This window comes from Mobula hypostoma, chromosome 14 (genome assembly GCF_963921235.1).
Source record: "Mobula hypostoma chromosome 14, sMobHyp1.1, whole genome shotgun sequence".
Classification (NCBI taxonomy): Eukaryota; Metazoa; Chordata; class Chondrichthyes; order Myliobatiformes; family Myliobatidae; genus Mobula; species Mobula hypostoma.
In genome coordinates this window covers 4,551,964-4,579,482 of record NC_086110.1, presented here as the reverse complement: position 1 = coordinate 4,579,482, position 27,519 = coordinate 4,551,964, and the positions used below count along the sequence as shown (strand labels likewise).

Genomic DNA, 27,519 nt, shown 5'->3' with positions numbered 1-27,519 from the left:
ACATTTGTTGACAGATATGTCTGTGCTTTCATCAACTGCTAATGTGTGAAAATCTGCTGATGCTATTTCTTCAAACGTCTTTCTGAACAATATAGTTGATAGTCTCCAGAAATTCGAAGGCATAACTTTTGCTTCGCCAGCTGTCTGGGAGTTGAACATACTTTTCCAAATGTTCATTAATGTATTGTACTGAATGTAAAGAATTATTCATTTTAACAGCTAACAACACACTGTCGGTAAGAACTTTAATCTCCTCTGGGTTTGATTGTTTTCGCTCTCGCTCCTCTACACTCAATCGTAACATGCGTAACACTCCTGTAACGGGTAATGATGGGTTCTGTTGCCTGAGCTTTTGCACACCATCCAAATGTGATTTACTTGCCAAATGATGCTTCAAAAGGTTGAGTTTCCAAATATCATCCCACTTCTTTCCAATAGCAAATCCTCCAGCAACTTTCGCGTCACGACAATACAAACAGATAACTCCAGTTTCCGAATCATACATAAATATTTCTCATAGCTGAACGTTCATGATCTCATGAGCTTTCAGTGTAGCAGTTTCCACTATTTTATTAAGCCATTCAACTTTAAACAAATTTGCAGTTCTTTTGTGCTTCATGCCCTTCGCTTCTTTTGAATTTGACATAGTGAATCAGTATTTTTTCAATAAAAACTTAGTAAGCTATCTGCAAGATTTGAATCAGATCTTTGTAAACTTTACAATCTGAACACTGTCTGCCAAACATAGCTGCCGCCGTGATGCAGCTATACAAACCGGAACAGGAAAGGTGAGGTGACGTAAATTAGTGACGTGCATTGTGGTATTTAAAAAACTAACTAGTTAACAGAAACAGTTAGCTAAAAATATTATATTCAATAAGTATGATTTTTTTATGGTGTGTGTGTCGTTGGCGGGACAATGACAATGTCTTTTTCATGCCTTTAGGAGGGGGAGGGGGAGGAGGGGGGAAGAGAGGGGGTGAGGGGAGAAGAAGCGGGGGGGAAGAGAGAGAGAGAGAGAGAGAGAGAGAGAGAGAGACACACACACACACACACACACACAGACAGACACTGACTATGTGGCACGCCGTTCCTCATACATTTTGCAGTATTTTTCCCTTTTTATTTTAGTTCAAAAATTCCTACTTCAATGTATTGTATTTTATACTTAGACAACGAGATACTGTTTCAAGGCACTCTAATATTGGAGAGTCATCTTTTGTTAAAGCAAAACCACTATTTACTCCTCAGGTGGAAGCACAAGATTCTATCGCCCCATTCTGGAAAGGAGCCAGGTCAATGCTCCCATTCCTCTCCACAATATAAGTATGCCCCTGTAATCTGGTTACTTTGTAGGAATTTATTGCATTTAAATTACTGATGTAAATTGTAGATTCAAATAAATTGAAGGATTTGGAAGCTTGGTTGATTGCTGAGCTTGGTAAAAAGTTTAGATGGTTCAGCTCTAATTGAGAGGCCATCTCAGTGCACAGTTGAGGGTGTTCTCTCTTCAGAATGCTGGCTTATACACTTCTCCAGGGTCCAAATGGATATTGGTTAGACTCTGCATCCCAAGACACAATCAACAATGCTCAACAATTCCCAGAGAAACTCAAGAATAAACAAATGGAGGATGACGAGATAATGGTTTCCATCAATGTCACGTCACTGTGTATGTCTGTCAATTTGAAATTTGCACAGGAAATCATTGCAGAACTTTGGAATGGAGAACAATCAATAAGCAGGACACTCAGGAAAGAAGGCATACGTGAACTTCTCGATCTGTGCTTGTCAAGTTTGATGCAAAAATTGACAAGCAGAAGAAAGGTGCACCAATGGCATCTCCTGTCTCTGGCCGAGTTGCAGAAGTTATTATGCAGAAATTAGAAAATACAATTATAGCAGAAATCAAACCCAAACCTGAGGTGCACTATGTTAACAACACTTTTGTGATTATCAAGGAAAATGATGTATAAAGAACACATCAATTGCTAAATAATGTCTTTAATGACATCAAGTTCAGAATGGAAATTGAAAAGGAAAGCCAACTCACATTGTTGGATATTCTCATCAAGAGAACTACTGTAGGTCAATTTCAGATGTCAATCTACAGGAAAGTAACACACACCAATCAAATTCTGAACTTCAATAGCAATTACCCGAAGTGTCACAAAGAAAGCTGTGTGATGACCTTATTCAAGAGGAGTGAGTCCCATTGCAACACCACAGACACAAAACTGGAAGCAAAAACTTCACGACCTTTCAAAAAAACTGATATCCAAGAAGCTTCATCCAAAAGCACCTCAAGGCCAGAAACACGAATATACAGACTACACAAATGATGTGAAATTGACTTGTATTGCTGTACATAAAGAACTTCTCAGAAATAACAGCAAGACTACTTCAGTGACTAACATAGGTTCCTCCTCAAAGTTGCAGTTGGTTTGTGAGCAACACTCAAGACAAAATGTGACTAATAGAACGAATGTTATCTATAAAATTCAATGTAGTGACTGCAACAAATAACATTTTGGTCAACCAGGAAGAAAACTATCAACCAGGCTACACAAACATCAGCCAGCGAGCAGAAGGCACAACCCATTCTTGCTAGTTTTAGCTCATGAAGATGAAGAACTGGACAACAGTCTGAGTCTTGACTCAAGCAAGAACTAAGAAAAGTATACAAATTTCTCTGAATTTGTCTTCTTCTGTAGTTCTCTACAGAAGGATCCATCAATCATCACATCGACATAGATCTGGTATATGAACTCTTACGGAGAAAAGGGAAACAACAATGTCAAAAGTCAACGAATCACCCGCAATCTCAGAATCTGGACAGCAAAGCAAACACTTCTAAAAGACCTCCCTCTAACCAATCAGAATCTTCTACTGCTAAACTGATCACAGTGTTTTGAACCAGCCAACCAGATCACGATGTCTAATCAATATCTATTCGGACCCCGGAGGAGTACATAAGCTAGCATTCTGAGGAGACAACATCTTCAACTGCACACTGATGATAGCTTGATTGGAGCCGAAACGTCTGCGAACATTTTGCCATGCTCATCCATCAACCAAACTTCCAAACAGCCAACTTGAGCTACAAATATTCTGTAGTATTTCAAATTGAAGGATTTTCACCTAAAATGTTCACTATCCATTTTGCTCTGCAGATACCTCCCTATCTGATTTCCTTCAGCAGTTCAATTTTGTTCCAGTCCAGCAACTTCAGCTCAGGTTCCAAACTATGCAGATGCTGGGAATTCAAGCAACACCTAGTCCCGATGAAGGGCTCTCGGCCCAAAGAGTCAATTCTTTACAGGCGTCCCCCGCTTTTCAAACACTCGCTTTACGAAACCTTACTGTTACAAAAGATCTACATTAGTACCCCATTTTCGCTTTCAGAAGGTGTTTTCACTGTTACGAAAAAAAAGCAGTGCGCGAGGAAAATCAGCATGCAAAAAAATCAGCGTGTGATAAAAGGCAGCCGCTCTCCCCGGATTCGGAACGGCATTCTCACCGGCATTGCTTAAACACGTGGCTGTGAGCAGCCATTTGTAAGGTGAGTTCTAAGGTATTGGAAAAGCCTAAAAGAGCTCGTAAGGGTGTTACACTTAGCATAAAACTAGACATAATTAAGCGTTTTGAGCATGGTGAATGAAGTAAGGACTAAGTGAGTTTGGCTTGTGGAAGCTGACAAACATGATGTTGAAGAGGTTTTGGCATCCCATGACCAAGAACTGATAGATGAAGAGCTGATACAATTGGAAGAGGAAAGGATAATAATTGAAACTGAATACAGTAGCGAACGGACCTAAAGTGAAGTCATCCAGGAACTGAACGTAAAGCAGCTGCGTGAGATTTTTGCTGCAATGATAAAGTACGACTTTAATTTTGAAAGCGTACGTAGGTTTAGGGGATATTTGCAGGATGGCTTGAGTCCTTATAAAGAACTGCATGATAGAAAAATGCGCGAGGCTCAGCAGTCAAGCAAGCCTTCCACATCAGCCACAGCAGACGACGAACCTCAACCTTCGACATTGAGGCAGGCAGTCATAGAAGAAGATAAGCTGCCTGCTCTAATGGAAATTGACGACGAGATGACACCCCAGTGTCCCACCACCCCAACACCCAGGCCGCGGACAGATACTGTACCGATTCGCGGAGAATGCAGCAGTAGCCGGGAGGCACACAGCACATCTTTAAGAAAAAAGCCAAAATAAACATGTTAATTAATCAGGTGCCGCCCGACACATAATTAATTAGCATGTTTATTTCGGCTTTTTTCTTAAAGATGAGCTGGATGCCTCCCAGCTACCGCTGGACCCCTGCATGCTTCGCAGCAATGTATCAGTCGGCAGCCTGGAGGGTGGGGGACACTGCACCACCCCAACCTGCGACGACTCAGGCTAACACACCATCATCAGTGTGCTCGGCACTGAACCAATTCCGGTAAGTGATACTACACAGTACATACATTATTTCTACTTTATATAGGCTGTGTATTTTTACGTGTTATTTGGTAGATTTGGCAGCTTCATAGCTTAAAGGTTACTGGAGAGCGCGTTTATGCCAACAGCGCTTGCGTGAGATTTTCTGCTGACGGTGCTTGCGCGAGATTTTCGCTACGGAGAACAGTTCAGTAATGATTGTGGAAAAGTATTTCTACTTTATATAGGCTGTGTATTTATCATATCATTCCTGCTTTTACTATATGTTACTGTTATTTTAGGTTTTGTGTGTTATTTGGCATGATTTGGTAGGTTATTTTTGGGTCTGCGAACGCTCACAAATTTTTCCCATATAAATAAATGGTAATTGCTTCTTCGCTTTACGACATTCCGGCTTACGAACCGTTTCATAGGAACGCTCCACCTTCGGATGGCGGGGGAAACCTGTACTATTTTGCATAGATGCTACCTGGCCTGCTGAGTTCTTCCAGCATTTTGTGTGTGTGGCTCGCGTTCTAAACTGTTATTTCTTACATTATAGTTCCCTACAAGACTGGCTTCAATTATTTCAGGCAAGTATTTCACAGCATTTTGTTTACTTTTGATTTCCAACAGTTAGCTTTGGTGATTTCAGTTAAATTATTCTGGTTTACTGAACCAAATCTCAATATTCCTGCTAGTTATTTAATCTCTGCAGCATTTCACCCATCAAATCTTCCTCCTTTGTTATCACCTGTCCTCACACTGATGACACGAAGCTGGGTGGCAGTGTTAGCAGTGAGGAGGATGCTAAGAGGATGCAGGGTGACTTGGATAGGTTGGGTGAGTGGGCAAATTCATGGCAGATGCAATTTAATGTGGATAAATGTGAAGTTATCCACTTTGGTGGCAAAAATAGGAAAACAGATTATTATCTGAATGGTGGCCGATTAGGAAAAGGGGAGGTGCAACGAGACCTGGGGGTCATTATACACCAGTCATTGAAAGTGGGCATGCAGGTACAGCAGGCGGTGAAAAAGGCGAATGGTATGCTGGCATTTATAGCGAGAGGATTCGAGTACAGGAGCAGGGAGGTACTACTGCAGTTGTACAAGGCCTTGGTGAGACCACACCTGGAGTATTGTGTGCAGTTTTGGTCCCTTAATCTGAGGAAAGACATCTTTGCCATAGAGGGAGTACAAAGAAGGTTCACCAGATTGATTCCTGGGATGGCAGGACTTTCATATGAAGAAAGACTAGATGAATTGGGCTTGTACTCGTTGGAATTTAGAAGATTGAGGGGGGATCTGATTGAAACGTATAAGATCCTAAAGGGATTGGACAGGCTAGATGCAGGAAGATTGTTCCCGATGTTGGGGAAGTCCAGAACGAGGGGTCACAGTTCGAGGATAGAGGGGAAGCCTTTTAGGACCGAGAGTCCTTTTAGGACAGAGAGTGGTGAATCTGTGGAATTCTCTGCCACAGCAAACTGTTGAGGCCAGTTCACTGGCTATGTTTAAGAGGGAGTTAGATATGGCCCTTGTGGCTACAGGGGTCAGGGGGTATGGAGGGAAGGCTGGGGCGGGGTTCTGAGTTGGATGATCAGCCATGATCATAATAAATGGCGGTGCAGGCTCGAAGGGCCGAATGGCCTACTCCTGCACCTATTTTCTATGTTTCTAAAGCCTGCAACATTCCAAAACCTAAGACTATTTTCATATGTTCTATAGTAATTTAAGAAGCTGACCATCTTAAAGGCAAAGTGAGTAAGAATAAGGAACCTTGGTTCTCGAGAAATATTGGAACTCTGATAAATGTATAGGAAACGGAGCAAATAAGGTACTTGAGGAATATAAAAAGTGCAAAAAAAAACTTAAGAAATCAGGAGGGCTAAAAGAAGACGAGGTTGCTTTGGCAGTTAAGGTGAAGGATAATCCAAAGAGCTTCTACAGGTATATGAAGAGCAAAAGGATAGTAAGGGATAAAATTGGTCCTCTTGAAGATCAGAGTGGTCGGCTATGTATGGAACCAAAAGAAATGGGGGAGATCTCAAATAGGTTTTTTGCATCTGTATTTACTAAGGAAACTGGCATGGAGTCAATAGAAATAAGGCAAAAAAGTAGTGAGGTCATGGAACGTATACAAATTGAACAGGAGGTGGTGCTTGCTACCTTGAGGCAAATCAGAGTAGATAAATCCCCAGGACCTGACAAGGTATCCCCTCTGACCTTGAAAGAGACTAGCATTGAAATTGCAGGGGCCCTGGCAGATATATTTAAAATGTCAGTATCCACGGGTGAAGTGCCGGAGGATTGGAGGATAGCTCATGTTGTTTCCTTGTTTTAAAAAGGCTCAAAAAGTAATCCGGGAAATTATAGGCCAGTAAATTTGACATCAGTAGTAGGTAAATTATTGGAAGGAGTACTAAGAGATAGGATCTACAAGTATTTGATTGACAGGGACTTATTAGGGACAGTCAACATGGCTTTGTGTGTGATAGGTCATGTTTAACAAATCAAATGGAGTTTTTCAAGGAAGTTACCGAGGAAAGTGGATGTAGGGAAGGCAGTGGATGTTGTCTATATGGACTTCAAAAAGGCCTTTGACAAGGTCCCGCATGGGAGGTTAGTTAAGAAGATTCAGTCGCTAGGTATACATAGTGAGGTAGTAAATTGGATTAGACATTGGTTCAATGGGAGAAGCCAGAGAGTGGTAGTGGAAGATTGCTTCTCTGAGTGGAGGCCTGTGACTAGCAGTGTGCCACAGGGATCAGTGCTGGGTCCATTGTTATCTGTCATCTATATCATTGATCTGGATGATAATGTGGTAAATTGGAGAAGCAAATTTGCTGATGATACAAAGATTGGAGGAGTAGTGGACAGTGAGGAAGGTTTTCAGAGCCTGCAGAGGGACTTGGACCAGCTGGAAAAATGGGCTGAAAAATGGCAGATGGAGTTTAATACAGACAAGTGTGAGGTATTGCACTTTGGAAGGACAAACCAAGGTGGAACATACAAGGTAAATGATAGGGCACTGAGGAGTGCAGTAGAACAGAGGGATTTGGGATTACAGATAGAAAATTCCCTAAAAGTGGCGTCACAGGTCGTAAGGAGTGCTTTTGGTACATTTGCCTTTATAAATCAAAGTATTGAGTGTAGGAGTTCAAATTTATGGTGAGGTTGTACAAGACATTGGTGAGGCCGAATTTGGAGTATTGTATGCAGTTTTGGTCACTTAATTACAGGAAGGATATAAATAAGGTTGAAAGAGTGCAGAGAAGGTTTACAAGGATGTTGCCGGGACTTGAGAAATTGAGTTACAGAGAAAGGTTGACTAGGTTAGGACTTTATTCGCTGGAGCGTAGAAGAATGAGGGGAGATTTGATAGAGGTACATAAAATTATGATGGGTATAGATAGAGTGAATGCAAGCAGGCTTTTTCCACTGAGGCTAGGGGAGGAAAAAAACAGAGGTCATGGGTTAAGGGTGAAGGGGGAAAAATTTAAAGAGAAAATTGTGAGTGGGGGGCTTCCTCACACAGGGAGTGGTGGGAGTGTGGAATGAGCTGCCAGATAGTGGTAAATGCAGGCTCACATTTAACATTTAAGAAAAACTTGGGACAGGTACATGGATGAGAGGTGTATGGAGGGATATGGTCCAGGTGCAAGTCAGTGGGACTAGGCAGAAAAATGGTTCGGTACAGCCAAGAAGGACCAAAAGACCTGTTTCTGTGCTGTAATGTTTCTATGGTCTCTAACGGCAGATAGTGATGTATGGAGTTTAAAATAATTTCCAGCATGTTTAAAAAGAGATGGGGGGGGGCAGTCCCTGTGCAAATTTATAAGGAGTGCAGGAAATGAAGCCTTGCAGCAAATGAAGCTTCACAGCTAAGTGTAATCATTGATGGTTTTCCCTTTCTACTTCAATCAAAGATTTTGGTTCAAAGATCCCAAGAATTAAAAGAATAAGCAATTTAACAGCAACACTGTCACTGTGCCTCAGTACCTTGGAATATCTATCCTGTGCCATGAGGGAACACCTGGTTAACAAGTGTAGGACTAATACAGGGTTCAAGTTTGAGCACGAGGCCTGAACTTGAACAGCTGCTGATAACCATAAAGACTACAAGACATAGGAACAGAATTAGGCTATTTGGCCCATCAGGCCTGCTTCACCATTCAATCATGGCTGATTTATTTTCCCTTTCAACCCCACTCTCCTGCCTTCTCCTCATAACCTTTGACACCCTTACTAATTAAGTACCTGTCAAACTCTGTTTTAAATATACGCAATGATATTGCCATTGTCTACTGGCGAGGCTGCATTTTCTAGGATAGCTGTCACAGGTGGTGATTCCACAGTTCAACGGAGTATAGGCAGAAAGGTACAAATCAAAGGAACAGAAGATAGTTCAGGTGAACAACCCCAGCTACCCATCCCATCCAACCCTAACACTTTTAAACAAGTATAAAGTTCTGAATGCAGATGAAGGTAAGGAGACTTCCCCTGAAGTGTACACCCACTGGTAAAATTACTGCACCAAATATAGAAAAAGAGGAATGAAAAGTCAAGAAAGCAATAGTTATTGGAGATTTTTTTGATAATGGAGGTGTGCCGAGTTGGGGCTCTGATTAGACATAGGTAGAAAAGGGGATGATGCTCTGCAGTCAGGCTTTAGGGAATGAAGACAGCAAGAAACAGGATCTCAAATACAGCAAGATCCAGATTATTCCCCTGTGGATTGTAGCAGTAAATACAGAAATGAAATACATAAAATTACATGTATGTTATGCAAAGGAAGGCTTTCGATTCCTGGGAAATGGGAACAGCTCTGCATTTGCAGACTGCATCTCAGGGTTGGGACCAACATTCGAAGGAGTTTCTCTGGTGCTGTATAGGAAGGGGTGGAGAGAGGTTTAAATTAATTTAATGGTGGCAGAAGTAGCGACAAAGGCACCAACAGGGAGAAAATAACTGCAACAATGCTGCAACCAGAACAAGGGAAGTTTTTAGGTATGACTACATTGGAATACCTGGCCAAGTACTAAAGACCTGTCATCAACTTACTGGAATGTTCACCGAGATCTTTAACCTCTTGCTTCGGCAGTCTGAGGTACCCACCTGCTTCAAGCAGGCTTCAATTATACTGGTGCCCAAGAAGAATGAGGTGACTATCGTCCAGTTGCACTTACATCCATAGTGATGAAGTGATTTGAGAGGTAGGTGATGCAACATATCAGTTCCTGCTTGAGAAGTGATTTAGATCTGCTCCAATTTTCCTACCAGAGCAACAGGTCCATAGCAGATACCATTTCATTGGCTCTTCACTTAACCCTGGAACATCTGGACAACAAAGATGCTTACATCAGGATGCTCTATATCAATCACACGGCATTCAATACTATCATCCTCTCAAAACTAATCAATAAGCTCCTAGACTTTGGCCTCAATACCTTTTTGTGCAATTGGATCCTTTATTTTCTCACTTGCAGACCCCAGTCAGTTCGGATTGGTAAAAACATTTGGACAGCACAGGTACACCACAACACTATGTGCTTAGCCCCTGCTCTACCCTCATTATACTTATGGAAGAGGACACCTGCAATGCCATATTTAGGTTTGCCAATGCCGATTCTCCCATGATCTTTAAGTTCTCGAGGTTGTAGCGCTCTACGTAGCTAGCCAGCCATCCCTTACTAGCCTTAAACTCCTTCCTCTCGCTCACAAGTAGTGAACGAACAATGCTCAAACGAGTAATACTTTTAATCATCTCTAGATTACAGTACTTTACGCTCCCTTAGCCTTTGAGGAATTGCTTTGACCACTTAATTGCTTTTTAGGAGCCATTTTTTCACGGAAACAAAGGGTACACACAACACAAGTAGCAACCGAATGAAACGCAAGTCAAACAAGGCTCAAACAATTGAGTGCTGGAGACAGAACTTCCGGGTTTTCTTTTTTCAATCCCCATCTGCGGTTGGTTGAATCCGTGGAATAGGAGGGCCGACTGTATACAATATTGTGCACAAGTCTTAGGCATCCTAGATTTTTTAAAATATAAATTTTGTTTTAGATGTTTGTATTTGTGTGCCAGTAGAAGATAGCAAATTTTTTGTATTTCATTTAAGAAAGTAACGTATTAAGCAACAGACTTTTCAAATAAAAACTTCATTACTTTGTAGGTATCTAGCCCAGTCCATGATTAAACAAACATAATAAACGGGTGCTAATGATCAATGACATAAGGAGTTGAATGAACTAAAATGATTAACTGAAACTGGTGTAGCAGGAACCAAAATGGACAAAGGACAATCAAACTACAAAATGAGGGTGTGGCAGACATGACAGTTTAATCTTCAAATCATCAATTCTTGCACAATGGCAAGAGTGAGCTTAGCAACAAGACACAAGATGGTGGTCACCTTGGATCAGCAAGGTCTCTCCCAAGCAAAAATTTCACAGCAGACAGGAGTTTCAAAGTGTGCTGCCCAAGCTCTTCTGAGGAAGCACAAAGCAACGGGCAAGGAAACACAATGGTCGGCCACAGAAACTGAGTGAAGCAGACAAGAGACACATCAAACTGATGCCCCTTCTAAATCTAGGAAGTCCACACTACAATTAGCTCTGAACTCACGGAAACTACTAGAACCCAAGAACACCCCTCTACAGTTCGAAGAAGTCTTAAACAATCACACACAATCCAGTCATGAATTCATGAGCTAAATAATTAGCTCCTGTGCTTTAATCCTATTATTTGGGATAAATGTTGACCTTGCTAGCAACTCCTGTATTCCACAGTAACAATACCTAGCTGCTAAAACCAGTTTTAAAAACACCACGAAGCACAATATTTAATAGAACAGCTGAAAGTCATAATAAATCATGAGAGAGCACCAAGGCTAAGATTTTTGACATGCATCATATTCTAGACACAGAATTCTCGAAGTTTTATCATCTATCTGCCTTCAAATTTGAACCAACTTGTCATTGGCCTGTATTAAAACCCTTATACATCTGGTAATGACTGTAAACGCTGTGTATTTTCCTTAAATTTCCTGGAAATAAGAGGTGTCAAAATGAACTCTGAATTAAGTATCAGTGAAATGATGGTCGAAAACATGGATAGCAAAACTACCTTTTTCTTTTGCCTGATACTTGATCTTTACACCTACTCCCTAGGCAAAATTGTCCTAATACTGACTGGCCAGACACAATTGACTTTTATTTTCTTTCCAGGTGAAAGGGTAACCGCCCAGGCAAAATCAATGCTTGTCAAGATGATTAGCAACCTTCTAATCATCCACTGGAATCTCCTAGCCTAGACATTATTAGGTTTCTGCAACAGCAAAAACTTCAGCTCTAGCACAATGTTTCAGAATATCCAAAAGTCCCTAGGAAGGAACAGAATCTCTATAAACACGAGATTCCGAAGATACTGAAAATCTTAAGCAATATACACAAAGCATTGGAGGAACTAGCAGGTCAGGCAACATAACGGAGAGGGATAAACAGTCAATGTTTCAGGCTGAGACCCTTCATCAGGACTGGAAATGAAGGGGAAGGGAGTCAAAATAATGTGGGGAAAGTGGAAGGAGTACAAGATGGCAGATGAAGGGTGAAATCAGGTCAGGGGTAAGGTTGTGGGTGGGAGAGGAAGGATGAAGTGAGAAGCTGCAAGGTGACAGGAGGAAGAGGTAAAGGACTGAAGAAAAAGGAACCTGATAAGAAAGGAAAGTGGACCATGGGAGAAAGGAAGGAGGAGGGGGAACCAGGGAGAGGTGATGGGCAGTGGAGAAGAGGGAGGGAGGAGAAATTAACAAAAATTAGAGAAAACAACAGGAATTCTGCAGATGCTGGAAATTCAAGCAACATACAAAGTTGCTGGTGAACGCAGCAGGCCAAGCAACATCTATAGGAAGAGGTGCAGTCGACGTTTCAGGCCGAGACCCTTCGTCAGGACTAACTGAAGGAAGAGTGAATTAGAGAAATTGATATTCATGCCATCACATTGGAGGTCATCCAGACAGAATATGAAGTGTTCCTCCTCCAACCCAATTGTGGCCTCATCATGGCAGAATAGGAAGCCATGGACTGACATGTCAAATTTGGAATGGGAAGTGGAAATAAAATGGATAGCTACCAGGAATTCCCTCCTTTTGTGGTGGATGCATGGCAAGGCAGTCTCCTAAAGCAGTCACACTGTGTAAAGTAGGCCTCTATTTGGATCTCTATGTGATCTGTGATTTGGTAGGATTGGGAAGAGTTGGGCATAGACAAGTATGTTACAATGGTTAACATATTAACTTGAACAACAAGAAGCCTAACAATTGTCATACCTTGGAGAAGAAAATAATGCATTTCATACTTTCTTCTGACTTTCACAGCATGATACCTCAAGGCAATAAAAAGGATTGCTTCATGCTGGTGCAAAATTGTAAATTACTGAAACATTTTTTGCCAAAGGCATCAGGATTTATGTAGGGCGAAGATGGGAAATGCAAAAGGGTTTTGACTCATACCCAATTAATGGCTGTGTGCTTCAAACAGAGCTTCACTTTAGCTAAGGTTGGCTTTACTACCTCACAAGATACAATAAACAGGGAACATCAGATGGGGAAAAGTCTTATACCATCAAAGTAGCTTACCTTATTTTTTGTAGATTTAAAGATAAAATTGGATATAATGATTAAACGTATCCACTCAGGAGATCTAAACAATATGTGCCGGAACTATGAAAGATAGAGTGAGCACTGCATGGACTATATCGGGTGGGTGTGGAGAGGATGGGGATATCCAGAATTAAGAGGGCACAGCCTCAAAACTGAGGAGCGACCTTTTAGAACAGTGGTCCCCAACCTCCGGGCCGTGGACTGATACATTACCGCGCAGAATGCAGTGGTGCAGCGGTAGTCGGAATGCACCCAGCACATCTTTAAGAAAAAAGTCAAAATAAACAAACTAATTAATTAGGTGCCGCCCGGCACATAAATGTCGGTCCCGCTCCACCTCTGATCCGGGCGGCACCTAATTAATTAGCTTGTTTATTTCGGCTTTTTTCTTAAAGATGTGCTGGGTGCATTCCGACTACCACTGCATTCTTCGTGGCAGTGTATTGGTCCACGGCCCGGAGGTTGGGGACCACTGTTTTAGAACACAGGTAAGGAGGCATTAATTTAGCTAGAGAGTAGCGAATCTGTGGAATGCTTTGCCAGAGACTGTGGTGGAGGTCAGGGCATCAATGGATATGGCGAGAAGGCAGGTGTATGGGGTTGAGTGGGATCCAGGGTCAACCATGATGGAATGGTGGAGCAGACTCGACGGGTTGAATGGCCTAGTTCTGCTCTTATGCCTTATGGGCCTTACCACAGTACCTGCATACATAGGTTTAATTATTTTATTTACTGTAGGGTGGACAGGAGTGATCAAAAGCAGATCACAATGGATTGCTGGGATAGGGAGGGTTTCTACAGCATGGATCAGGAGAAATGGTTAGCCAAATCATTGATAAATTTACTATGACCGAAAGGTTTCAGACAAAAATATCCAATTATATTTGGAGCATCGTGTATACTCAGAAGTTGCATGCATCACTGTACAGTTAATGCATCAGGATTTCTAAAGCAGCATCCAAAAGTTTTTCCTGCATTCATAAGATCTATGCCAGAACTCATTAGGAAAGTGGTAATTTAAAAAAAAAGAGGAGATTCAGGTACTAGGCATTGCCCAACAAACTGAAAACAAGTTTTAGGGAGGTGTGGGATCATCAATACATGTAGCAATGACTGAGGTAAGAATGCAAAAAAAAAATGGATCAAATGTTCCAGTCCCATAGTCTACTGAAATTTCTCAGTAAGCAGTAAAATAACAAATGCCTCACCAGAATGCATCCATCACCACCCAAATGAATACGTCGGTATCAGTGCTGCAATAACAGCACACATAGCTGGAACGTCAGATCCTTCATTTCTCACCTACTTCCAGGGACACGTTACCTGAACTGTTACTGGTCAACACTCACAAATTAACTGCTTATTTATCACAGTTAACTTCTGATATGCATGACTGCCTTTTTCTGCCAGAACCAGAGACTGCACTTTATAATAGATGATTGGTATTACACACTTCAATAACATTTAGCAAATGCAATTATCAGCAATACAATTTATTTTTCTACCTGGAGCAAGATTTACACTTATGAGCCATGGTGCAGTGTCACTTAAAAGTGAAAAATAAAATAAATTAAAATATCCTATTTCATTAATATTTCTATGGCAAGCTATTGTACATTCAGCAATACTGTAAATAGAACTTATTGCATTTTGCAGTAACCAGATTTTTGGCAAGTCCTCATGCAGAACTCCCTAAAGATTAAGAGGAGGTTAAGAATGATTCCGAGAATGAAAGGCTTATTGTACGAGGAGTGATTGATAGCTCTGGGCCTTTACTCATTAGAATTTAGAAGAATGAGGGGACTCTAACTGAAACCTATCCAATGTTGAAAGACATATATTAAGTGGAAGTGGAAAGGATGTGTCCTATGGAGGAGTCCAAGCCCAGAGGGCATAGCCTCAGAATAGCGGGACGTCTACTTAAAATAGAGATGAGGAGGAATTTCTTTAGCCAGAGGGTGGTGATCTATGAAATTCATTGCCACAGGCTGCCATGGAGGCCAGGTCATTGGGTGTATTTAAGGCAGAGGTTGACAGGTTATGGGAAGAAGACAGGAGATTGAGGTTGAGAGGAAATGGAGCAGCCATGATGAAATGATGGAGCAGACTCGCTGGGCTAAATTGCCTAAAGTTTGCTTCCATTTATGGCAAGTCTATTTTTAGCACAAAGAATATTACTGGATAACTGAATAACAAATTATACAATGCTTAAATTCATACAAGTGTTCACTGCATGAATAAGCATTGATTTGACTGATTAAATCTGCTCTCTGAAATTCTAATCCTAGATGACAATGAAGCAAGTTACCCGAGTCAGGCGTTTACAATATTTATAAATGTTATTAACTTGAGATCTGGGTTAAGGTGCATTAAACCTAGTTAGAAAACATGGGGACAAAAGAATTGGCCATTTAGGCCATGGGTCTGCTCATACTAAGGTCATAGATTATCTTTTGCCTCAGTGTGATGTTCCTATTATAAATCCATATCCTTTGTTTCTTTAATATCAAAAAAATGTCACCACGTTCAATAGACAACTAAACCCCATGCTCCTCTTAAATAGAATTACAAAATTCACTATCCTTTATTCACCTATCAAATGGTGAAAGGCTTTGATAGAGTGGATGTGGAGAGATTGTTTCCTACGGTGGGACAGTCTAAGACCAGAGACACAGCCTCAGAATAGAGGGGCATCCTTTTAGAATGGAGATGAGGAGAAATTTCTTCAGCCTGAGGGTGCTGAATCTGTGGAATTCTTTGCCACAGGCAGCTGTGGAGGCCAAGTCTATTTAAAGCAGAGTTTGATATATTCTCGATTGATCAGGGTATGAAGGGATATGGAGAGAAGGCAGGAAAATGGGGCTGAGAGGAAAATTGGATCAGCCATGATGAAATGGCAGAATAGACTCCATGTTTCTATATTTTGTGGTCTTCAAGTGAACAAATTTCCTGTATAGCTTATTTTGAGATTGTGATCCTAGTTTTAGGCATCTCATCCACGAGAAATCATCCCTGTATTTATCCTCTCAACCCCCTAAGTATTTTGTGTGCTCACATTCTTTTGGAGTATAGATCCTATTTTAATACTACCTCAGAGGATAATTTTCAAACACCCAACCTAATCCCTGGAATCAACCTGTAACTACTGATTAATTTGTAATCACTCTTCTACAGGGGTCCCCAACCTTTGTCGCACTGCGAGGAGGTTTCATATTGACAATATTCTTGCAGACCGGCCGACCGGGGGGGGGGGGGGGGGTGGGTGGGTAGGGTTGCCAACGGACGAGAGTAGCAGTCCAATACTCTGGGTTTACCCAAGAAAGACTACAATGACCATGATGCCTTGCACGGGCAACAGCACACGTGCGTGTAATTTTTTTTCCTACAAATCGTTTTTGGCGATTCTGTTCTGGGGAGGGGAGGGGGGTCTTAATCTCAACCGGAATATCGGTGATAAGTGGCTAATACACTCAATTTCTTTTCTAAAAGGGTTTATCTAAGGAACTTAATATTAAACACACAGCACATATTTTCCTCGCATGAATATAGTGATAAGTCAATTGTCAGGGGAGCTTGAAGTAAGTTTTGAACGACCTTCCAGTAGAAGTGGTAGAGGCAGGTTCGATATTATCATTTAAAGAAAAATTGGATAGGTATATGGACAGGAAAGAAATGGTGGGTTATGGGCTGAGTGCAGGTCGGTGGGACTAGGTGAGAGTAGCGGTCGGCACGGACTAGAAGGGCCAAGATGGCCTGTTTCCATGCCGTAACTGTTAAATGGTTATATAAGTCAATAGCATCATAACATTTTAAGTAACGTTTGGATATTAAACACGCAGCGCATATTTTCCCCGTATGAACATATAAAATCATTGCAACACCCCAATATCGCTGAATCAGTGGGAGCCCTGAGCTTGTTTCCCTGCAACAAGACGGTCCGATCGAGGGGTGATGGGAGACAGCGATACTCGAAGGGGGTTCCTTATGTCCAGTCTATTCCGCAATTTAGTTTTCGTTGCCTTCATTGCAGAGATATGTTGGAAATGGAAGCAACGTTTTCAGTGTCTTCGTGGCTATCTCAGGATTTTTACCCTTGACTTTGATCCAGAATGCCGGCAGAGATGTTATGTCAAACAGACTTTCCAGCCTGTCGTCATTTGCAAGCTCGAGGAGCTGATCTCCTTCCCGCGCTGACACGGATGACGCGCGGGTAATGACCTCGCATGCGTAATGGCTCAACAGTGGGCATGACAAGGAATGAGGAAAGGTGCAGCTGACTCCTATCGCCAAATCATATCGCTTCCTCACGGCCTGGTAGCGCATGCTTTGCGGCCCGGTGGTTGGGGACCGCTGCTCTTCTACAGCGAGAAGCAGCTGTATCTTGTCTCAATGCTAAACTAGTTACATGGAGTTAATTCCACAAATGGCTTTTTAGTAAAAGAACAGAACATTTTTGTTCAAGCTCAGTTGTCAGGACCTATCACCTGTCCAAACCACTGAAATTATTATGTTATTACAGGATCTAAAATCACTTCTTGAAAATCTATTAATGAGATATAGATATCTCTGGCAAAGCCAGCACTTATCATCATCCCTAACTGAATTTCAGGGAGAGATAGATCTTCCTCGAATTTCCAAAAGCAACTCTACTCGGTCATTTAAACTGACTCAATCAGTTAGGAGATTAAGTGATGATGCCATTTCTGGTCACTCAGCCAAAGTAAATAGAAGCAAAGTATAGATTAGAACAGAGAAACCATTCAACTGCATTTGCTAAAAGTAATGTAGCAAAATGACTACATTCGATTAACATTCTTTTAACAGACAGCTAGTGAAAAAGAAAACACCTTTTACACATTTGGAATTGGACTGCTAACTGGAAGAAACTTTTCACAGTTTAGAATATTATATCAAGCCTTATTAATGGCATAAAATGAGATTTAATACTGAAGTTGAATTTTGATAGTTAGAATATCTAATAATTCAAGCATCCTTTCTATGAACTAACAAAGCCTAAATTCTCCCCACATCACCTGCATCACAGTATATAATCCAATGACAAAAGAACATTTTAATCCAAACAGTACTTAAAGTAGGAAGTGTTTTCAGGTGTTTACTTACCACTTCCTTCACAACATCAATAAATATTTCTACATTCCAAGTATGGGCCTGTGCAGAGTCAGTTTTATCCTTCCCATCACTCCAGATTCCACTTCCGGGGGCTGAGATAGACTGTGAACAAAGGCAAAATGTTCAATAATTAATGAAAAACATAAGCAATAAACTTGCCTGTTCCCTTCATTACAAAACCTACATGATCTACCCATTTAGCTATATCAACCAAAATGCACATTGCTGAGCATTTTTATTCTTTCTTATTACTTTATCTTGTCAATATATCTAACAAATCAATCAGCTTGGATCACATCTAAAAGTCAAGAGTTTGCACAGTTAGGCTTCTCTCCATAATCACAGCACATAAATTAGACCAAGTGCTATGGGTGCTGCCTTCAAAAGTAAATTCATTATCAAAATACCTATGTCACAATATACAATCCTTAGATTCATCTCCATGTGGGCATACTCAATAAATCCAAGAACCATAATAGAATTTTTAAAAAGCTCTATGCAAGACCCAGCTACAGTGGCATGCAAAAGTTTGGGCACCCCTGGTCAAAATTTGCTACTGTGAATAGCTAAGCCAGTAAAAGATGAACTGATTTCCAAAAGGCAGAAAGTTAAAGATGACACATTTCTTTAATATTCTAAGCAAGAAAACTTTTTTATTTCCATCTTTTACAGTTTCAAAATAACAAAAAGGGAAAAGGGCCTGAAGCAAAAGTTTGGGCACTCTGCATGGCAGTACTTAGTAAGACCCCCTTTGGCAAGTATCACAGCTTGTAAACACTTTTTCTAGCCAGCTAAGAGTCTTTCAATTCTTGTTTGGGGGATTTTCGCCCATTCTTCCTTGCAAAAGGCTTCTAGTTCTGTAAGATTCTTGGGCCGTCTTGCATGACGTGTTCTATTTTTATTATAAATTCAATCTTAACTTCAACAGTCCACAGGACTTGTTTCCAAAATGCATCAGGCTTGTTTAGATATTCCTTTCAACCTTTTGAATAGAACTTTTTGGCTGCAATAAGCAAAGGTATGTTTGGAGAAAAAAGGGTGCAAACTTTCATGAAAAGAACCCCCTCTCCAACTGTTAAGCACGGGGGTGGATCAATCATGCTTTGGGCTTGTGTTGCAGCCAGTGGCACGAGGAACATTTTACTGGTAGAGGGTAAAATGAATTCAATTAAATACCAGCAAATTCTGGAAGCAAACATCACACCATCTGTAAAAAAAAGCCAAAGATGAAAAGAGGATGATTTCAACAACAGGATAATGAACCTAAACACACCTCAAAATCCATAATGGACTACCTCAAGAGGTGCAAGCTGAAGGTTTTGCCATGGCCCTCACAGTCCCCTAAACTAAACATCATCGACAATCTGTGGACAGACCTCAAAAGAGCAGTGCATGCAAGTCAGCCCAAGAATCTCACAGAACTAGAAGCCTTTTGCAAGGCAGAATGGGTGAAAATCCCTCAAACAAGAATTGAAAGACTCTTAGCTGGTTACAAAAAGCTTTTACAAGCTGAGACACTTGCCAAAGGGAGTGTTACTAAGTACTGCCATGCAGGGTGCCCAAACATTTGCTTCAGGCCCTTTTCCTTTTTTGTTATTTTGAAACTGTAAAAGATGGAAATAAAAAAGTTTCACACATCAAAGTTGCTGGTGAACGCAGCAGGCCAGGCAGCATCTCTAGGAAGAGGTACAGTTGACGTTTCGGGCCGAGACCCTTCGTCAGGACTAACTAAAGGAAGAGCTAGTAAGAGATTTGAAAGTGGGGGGGGGGAAGAGGGGGAGATCCAAAATGATAGGAGAAGACAGGAGGGGGAGGGATGGAGCCAAGAGCTGGACAGGTGATTGGTAAAAGGGATATGAGAGGATCATGGGACAGGAGGCCCAGGGAGAAGGAAAAGGGGGAGGGGGGGAACCCAGAGGATGGGCAACGGGTATAGTCAGAGAGAGAAAGAATATGTGTGGATATAAATAAATAATGGATGGGGTACGAGGAGGAGGTGGGGCATTAGCGGAAGTTAGATAAGTCAACGTTCATGCCATCAGGTTGGAGGCTACCCAGACGGAATATAAGGTGTTGTTCCTCCAACCTGAGTGTGGCTTCAGCTTTACAGTAGAGGAGGCCATGGATTGACATAGCAGAATGGGAATGGGATGTGGAATTAAAATGTGTTGCCACTGGGAGATCCTGCTTTCTCTGGCGGACAGAGCATAGGTGTTCAGCAAAACGATCTCCCAGTCTGCGTCGGGTCTCGTCAATATATAGACGGCCACATCGGGAGCACCAGATGCAGTATATCACCCCAGCCAACTCAGAGGTGAAGTGTCGCCTCACCTGGAAGGACTGTCTGGGGCCCTGAATGGTGATAAGGGAGGAAGTGTAAGGGCATGTGTAGCACTTGTTCCGCTTACAAGGATAAGTGCCAGGAGGGAGATCAGTGGGGAGGGATGGGGGGGACGAATGGACAAGGGAGTCGCGTAGGGAGCGATCCCTGCGGAAAGCAGAGAGAGGGGGGTAGGGAAAGATGTGCTTAGTGGTGGGATCCCGTTGGAGGTGGCGGAAGTTACGGAGAATAATATGTTGGACCTGGAGGTTGGTGGGGTGGTAGGTGAGGACCAGGGGAACCCTATTGCTAGTTGGGTGGCCGGAGGATGGAGTGAGAGCAGATGTGTGTGAAATGGGGGAGATGCGTTTGACAGCAGAGTTGATGGTGGAGGAAGGGAAGCCCCTTTCTTTAAAAAAGGACATTTCCCTCATCCTGGAATGAAAAGCCTCAACCTGAGAGCAGATGCTGTGGAGACGGAGGAATTGCGAGAAGGGGATGGCATTTTTGCAAGAGACAGGGTGAGAAGAGGAATAGTCCATATAGCTGTGAGAGTCAGTAGGCTTATAGTAGACATTGGTAGATATGCTGTCTCCAGAGATAGAGACAAAGATCTAGAAAGGGGAGGGAGGTGTCGGAAATGGACCAGGTAAACTTGAGGGCAGGGTGAAAGTTGGAGGCAAAGTTAATGAAGTCAACGAGCTCAGCATACATGCAGGAAGCAGAATTTCCAGCATCTGCAGAATTCCTTGTGTTTGCAGAAATAAAAGTTTTCTTGATTAAAATATTAAAGAATTGTGTCATCTTTAACTTTCTGCCTTTTGGAAATCAGTTCATCTTTTACTCGCTTAGCTATTCACAGTAACAGAAATTTTGACCGGGGTGCCCAAATTTTTGCATGCCACTGTATATTGTCAGGCATGAGTAAAATATGGAAAGGAACAAAAGAGCATCACATCTTAAAGCAACACCAAAATAAACTTCGCTTTCTTTGCGATTGTTAATTGTCACTATGCAGAAAGCAGCAAGACACAAATTGTTGGAATTTCACGTTGTGAAAATCAAAGCAGAAAGCTTGCTATCACTTAAGAATAGTTTGTAATTGTGATAATGCCAAAGCAGATCTAGTGAATGACATGAATGCAGAGGCATTGGTAGTGCCCTGCTATTATTCAGACAGCAACTTTAGGAAATATAACAAGCTTTCCAATTCTGTTGTTCTGTTTAACACTCCACTAATTTAGGCTTCAAAAATAATTGACTGTAGCAGTAAACGGCAGCAAAATAACCTGTGAGTGAGTGAGCATACAGTACAGCAAATAGAGGTAAGCCTGCAGTTTGTGTACAATTGTGCTCAATAATAGAAATTGCTGGAAATAGTTAGCAGGTCCATCCCTATCTGTGGGATAACACAGTTAATGTTTCAGATGAAGCCTGACCTGTTGAGCACTTCTAGCATTTGCTGGTTTTATTTTAGTGCAGGTTCTAGACATCTGTCTTTTCCATTTTCTGTTTCTATCTACTAAAGGAGTCCCCAAATTGGTGAAAGGACTTTTTATAGGTCAGCCAAGCTATCTGAAGAACAGAGAAAGATTCAAAGATTCAAGATTCAAACAACTTTGTTGTCATTCTAACCATACATCAGCTCTGCAGGGCAGAATGAGACAGCGTTCCTCAGGGGCAGTGCAATCATAACATAACAAACGCAACACTAAAAAATAAACATAACAATAAATAGCGAACAGCCACATGTCAGTTAAAATCAAGTTATAAGTGTCCAGTGCAAGTTAAAGTGTCCAAAGCAGAGTCAGGTGGAGCAGCTATTTAGCAGTCTGACTGCCTGTGGGAGGAAGTTGTTTAGTAGCCTTGTGGTTTTAGTTTTGATGCTCCTGTAACGTTTGCCTGATGGTAGAAGAACAAACAGTTCATGGAGAGGGTGTGAGGGGTCTTTAATGATGTACCGCGTCTTCTGGAGGCATCGACTCTGAAAGAGGTCTTGGACAGAAGGTAGGGAGACGCCAATAACCTTCTCTGCTCCCCTAACCACCCTCTGCAAGGCTTTTTTGTCGACAGCACTGCAGCTGGACTACCAGGTTGTGATGCAAAAGGTCAGCACACTCTCAACCACGCCTCTGTAGAATGTAGTTAAGATGTTAGTGGGGAGTGATGCTTGTTTAAGCTTCCTCAGAAAGTGCAATCTCTGCTGGGCCTGTTTCACAATCCCAGTGGTGTTCCTAGACCAGGTGAGATTGTCGGAGATCTGCACCCCAAGGAACTTGATGTTTTCCACTCTCTCCACTGTGGAGCCACTGATGCTGAGGGGTGTGCGCTCAGGCTGAGACCGTCTGAAATCGACGATCATCTCCTTGGTTTTGGTGACATTAAGCATCAAGTTGTTATCCCTGCACCAGCACTCTAGGTGTTTGACCTCCTCCCTGTACATAGTTTCATCATTTTTGCTGATGAGCCCCACCACTGTGGTATCGTCTGCAAATTTAATGATCAGGTTCTCCTTGAATCTGGCTGCACAGTCATGTGTTAGCAGTGTAAACAGCAATGGGCTAAGCACACAGCCTTGTGGGGATCCAGTGCTCAGTGTGATGGAGTCAGAGATGTTCCTGCCAACACGGACTGACCGTGGTCTTTCTGTCAAGAAATCCAGATTCCAGCGACACATGGCAGTGCTAAGGCCAAGCAGCGACAGTTTCTCCACTAGTCTCTGCGGGATGATGGTATTGAATGCTGAACTGAAATCAATGTACAGGATTCTGGCATAAGTGTCTTTGTTGCCCAAGTGAGAGAGAACTGTGTGCAGTGTGGTGGATATTGCGTCCTCTGTGGAGCGATTTGGACGATAAGCAAACTGCAAAGGATCCAGTGATGAGGGGAGGCTGGCTGCGATATGAGACTTGACAAGCACTTCTGAATTGGAAATTGAAATCAATTACTGCATTAAGTAGACTGATAATGGACAAACTGTAAGAACACCAAAAATAATATTGTAGTTCTTTGATACGCCACCATTGAACTATTGGGGAAACTTCCAGCAAAAGAAATGAAGCTGGACGAACTCAGGTCAGACAGCATCTGTGGAAACAGATGCAGAGGCATGTATGTAGATGCTCTAAAATAAAAGCAAAAAATATACAATAACTTTTCTTGTTCACATCAGAACAGTAGCTCTATGGCAGGGGTCCCCAAACCTTTTTCGCACTGCGGACCGGCCGACCCGGGGCGGGGGGCAGCGTAGTAGGGTTGCCAACGGACAAGAGTAGCAGTCAAAGACACTGGGTTTACCCCGAGAAAGACTACAATGACCATGAAGCCTTGCGCGGGCACCAGTGCGCATACGTGACTTACGCATGCGTGTACAATTTTTTCCTACAAATTGTTTTTGGCGATTCTGTTCGGGGGGGGAGGGGTGTTAATCACGACCGGAATATCGGTGGTAAGTGGCTAATACACTCAATTTCCTTTCTAAAAGGGTTTATCTAAGAATTTAATATTAAACACACAGCGCATATTTTCCTCGCATGAATATAGTGATAAGTCAATTATCATGGGAGGACAGGGGAGCTTGAAGTGTTGAACGAACTTCCAGTAGAAGCAGGTTCGATATTATCATTTAAAGAAAAATTGGATAGGTATATGGACAGGAAAGAAATGGAGGGTTATGGGCTGAGTGCAGGTCGGTGGGACTAGGTGAGAGTAGCGTTCAGCATGGACTAGAAGGGGAGAGATGGCCTGTTCCCATGCTGTAATTGTTATATGGTTATATAAGTCAATAGTATCATAACATTTTAAGTAATGTTTGGATATTAAACACGCAGCACACATTTTCCCCATATGAACATGTAAAATCATTGCAACACACCAATATCACAGAATCAGTGGGAGCCCTGGGCTTGTTTTCCTGCAACAACACAGTCCTATCGAAGGGTGACGGGAGACAGTGATAGTCGAACGGGGTTCCTTATGTCCAGTCTAATCCACAATTTAGTTTTCGTTGCATTCATTGCAGAGATATGTTGGAAATGGAAGCAACGATTTCAGTGCTTTTGTGGCTATCTCAGGATATTTAGCCTTGACTTTGATCTAGAATGCCGGCAGAGATGTTATGTCAAACATACTTTTCAGCCCGCCGTCATTCGCAAGCTCAAGGAGTTGATCTGCTTCCCGCACTGAAATGGATGACGCACGGGTAATGACCTCGCATGCGTTAATGGCTTAACAGTGGCCGTGACAGGGAATGAGGAAAGGTGCAGCTGACTCATATCACCAAGTCATATCGCTTCCTCGCGGTCCGGTGGTTGGGGACCTCAGTTCTATGGTACATTATTGTAGCAACAGGGTTCCCAGCTGCAAAATTACAAAACTAAGATTGCAGAGCGGAAGAGCAGCAATGAGCATTGAGTACAAAAACGAAGGCACACCATATTGAAACTGTTCTTAGTTTAACAGCACAACTTCAAGTTTTTGATATATTTGCATGTTCTAATTTGCTAGAATTATGCTTACCTGTAAGGAAATGCCATCACTCAGGCCTGAATGTGTCCGAGCCATCATTCCCAGTACCCTGGCAACCTGAGAAGCTGTCACTTCCCGAACCCCAAACTGCAAAATGATTTGACGGCATTCTTCAGCGCTGCAAAAGTAGTTAACATTCAGATAGTGAAGTTCTCCAAAATGCAATTTTTTACTTAAAGTATTAAACAAAAGTAATGATCTACATTCAAAAAGTTTGAAGCAAAGTTGCAATTCCCGTTGGAGTACCTTTGATTGTCAATGACATCTTTGTAGAGTACCAATACCCCCTTCACTCTAGGAAGAGAAATTTTAATTTGGAATACTATGAAGGGAAGAAGGTTTGACTCTTTTTAGCTGCACACAATCAAGTGAAAGCTATTCAACTAACAATTCTTCTGCAGGGCAGAGATTTGGTTCAAGTTACAGCACCCCAATCATGATAGTAGGTTACAAAACACCCATATCAACCACAAGCTATCTCTATAATCTGCAGTAAAATACCTTGCAAGGGGAGAAACTGACAATACAGTTATACTTTATTTGCATAACATTGATCTTGTGGTGAATCATTTGTCCTGAAATGCTGAATGGAAAATGGATGGATAGATTTACCATAAGACAATAAGACATAGGAGCAAATTAGTCCATTCGGCCCAATGAGTCTGCTCTGCCATTTCATCATGGCTGATCCATTTCCTTCTCAACACCATTCTCCTGCCTTTTTCCTGTACTGTTTCACACTCTATCCAATCAAGAACCTATCAACCTTTTCCTTAAATACATCAGATGACCTGGCCTTTAAACGAATTCCAGATTCATCACCCTCTGGCTAAAGAAATTCTTCATCTCCACTCTAAATGGATGTTCCTGTATTCTGACGCTGAGCCCTCTGGTCCTAGATTTCCCAGTATAGGAAACATCATCACCATATCCACTCTATCTAGGCCTTTCAACATTCGAAGGGTGTCAATGAGATCTCCAACACCATCCCCACCATCCTTCTAAATTCCAGTGAGTAAAGACCCAGAGCTATCAATCGCTCCTCATATGATAAACTTTCATACCATTATCATTCTTGTGAACCTCCTCTGAACCCTCTCCAATGTCAGCATACTCTTTCTTAAAATAAAGGCCCAAAACTGCTCGCAATACTCTGAAGTCTCACCAGTGCCTTATAAAGCCTCAACATTACATCTTTCCTTTTACATCCTAGTTCTCTTTAAATGGATGCTAACATGGCATTTGCCTGCCTCACCACTGATTCAACCTGAAAATTAAGCTTTAGGCAATCCTGCACAAAGACTGCAAAGTCCATTTGCACCTGAAATTTTAGAATTTTCTCCCCATTTAGAAAATTGTCTCTGCTTTTATTCCTTCTACCAAAGTGCATGACCCCACACTTCCCAACACTGTAATCCATTTGCCACTTCTCTGCCCATTCTCATCTTCTACTTCTGCAACCTCCCTCTCCTTCAACACTACCTGCCCCTCCCCATCTCTGTATTGTCCACAAACTTGATCACAAGGCCATCAATTCCATCATACAAATCATTTTAATATAACATAAAAAGTGGTCCCAACACTGACCCCTGTAGAACACCATTATTCACTGCCAACCAGCCAGAAAAGCCCCTCTTGATTCCCATGTTTTGCTTACTAATAGTCAGCCAAGCTTCTATCCATGCCAGTATCTTTCCTTAATACCATGTGTTCTTATCTTGTTCAGCAGCCTCATGTGCGGCACCCTTTCAAAGACCTTCTAATGGAGTCATCACCTGTCCTCTTTTTGGCCTCCTAAGGATGATTATCAGACCATGTGAATGAAATGCACATAGTCAGAATTCTGCCTTAAAAGTACAGGTGGCATGAATTATTACAAACCGTAATGTAGCACTGAGAATTCAGTTATGGCCATTTCAAATGGCACACAATGGTGCTGGAAAAGTTTATTAACCCTTTAGAATCAATCAGGTTTATCACCAGCATCTGACGTGACATTTGTTAACTTAATAGCAGCAGTTCAATGCAATACATCTAGCAGAGAAAAAAATAATAAAATAATGATAAACAAGTAAATCATTTACATATACAGAATAGATTTTTAAAAACACGCAAAAACAGAAATAGTGTATATTTTTAAACAGTGAGGTAGTGTCCAAAGATTCAATGTTCATTTAAGAATCGAATTGCAGAAGGAAAGAAGCTGTTCCTGAATCGCTGAGTGTGTGCCTTCATGCTTCTGTACCTCCTACCTGATGGTAACAGTGAGAAAAGAGCATGCCCTGGGTGCTGAAGGTCCTTAATAATGGACGCTCTATTTTCTCTATTTCTGTACAAATATGACCCAAAATGTAATCAGATCTTCATGCAAGTCCTAAAACTAAATAAAGAGAATCCAATTAAATAAATAACACAAGAACTTTGTACTTGTTCATTTATTTATT

General features: G+C 41.7%; 1 protein-coding gene across 7 annotated transcripts in view; it reads right to left on the bottom strand.

Moving 5' to 3' along the window:
* Window positions 1–27,519, bottom strand: part of cnot1 (CCR4-NOT transcription complex, subunit 1) — a 238,370-nt gene that overhangs the window by 154,089 nt on the left and 56,762 nt on the right. For all 7 annotated transcript variants that reach the window (XM_063066591.1, XM_063066590.1, XM_063066593.1 and 4 more), the window contains 2 exons: window positions 25,067–25,193; window positions 18,220–18,330 (listed from right to left, as the gene is read on the bottom strand). In XM_063066591.1, the coding sequence (XP_062922661.1) occupies window positions 18,220–18,330; window positions 25,067–25,193 (238 nt within the window). The remainder of the gene's footprint in view (window positions 1–18,219; window positions 18,331–25,066; window positions 25,194–27,519) is intronic.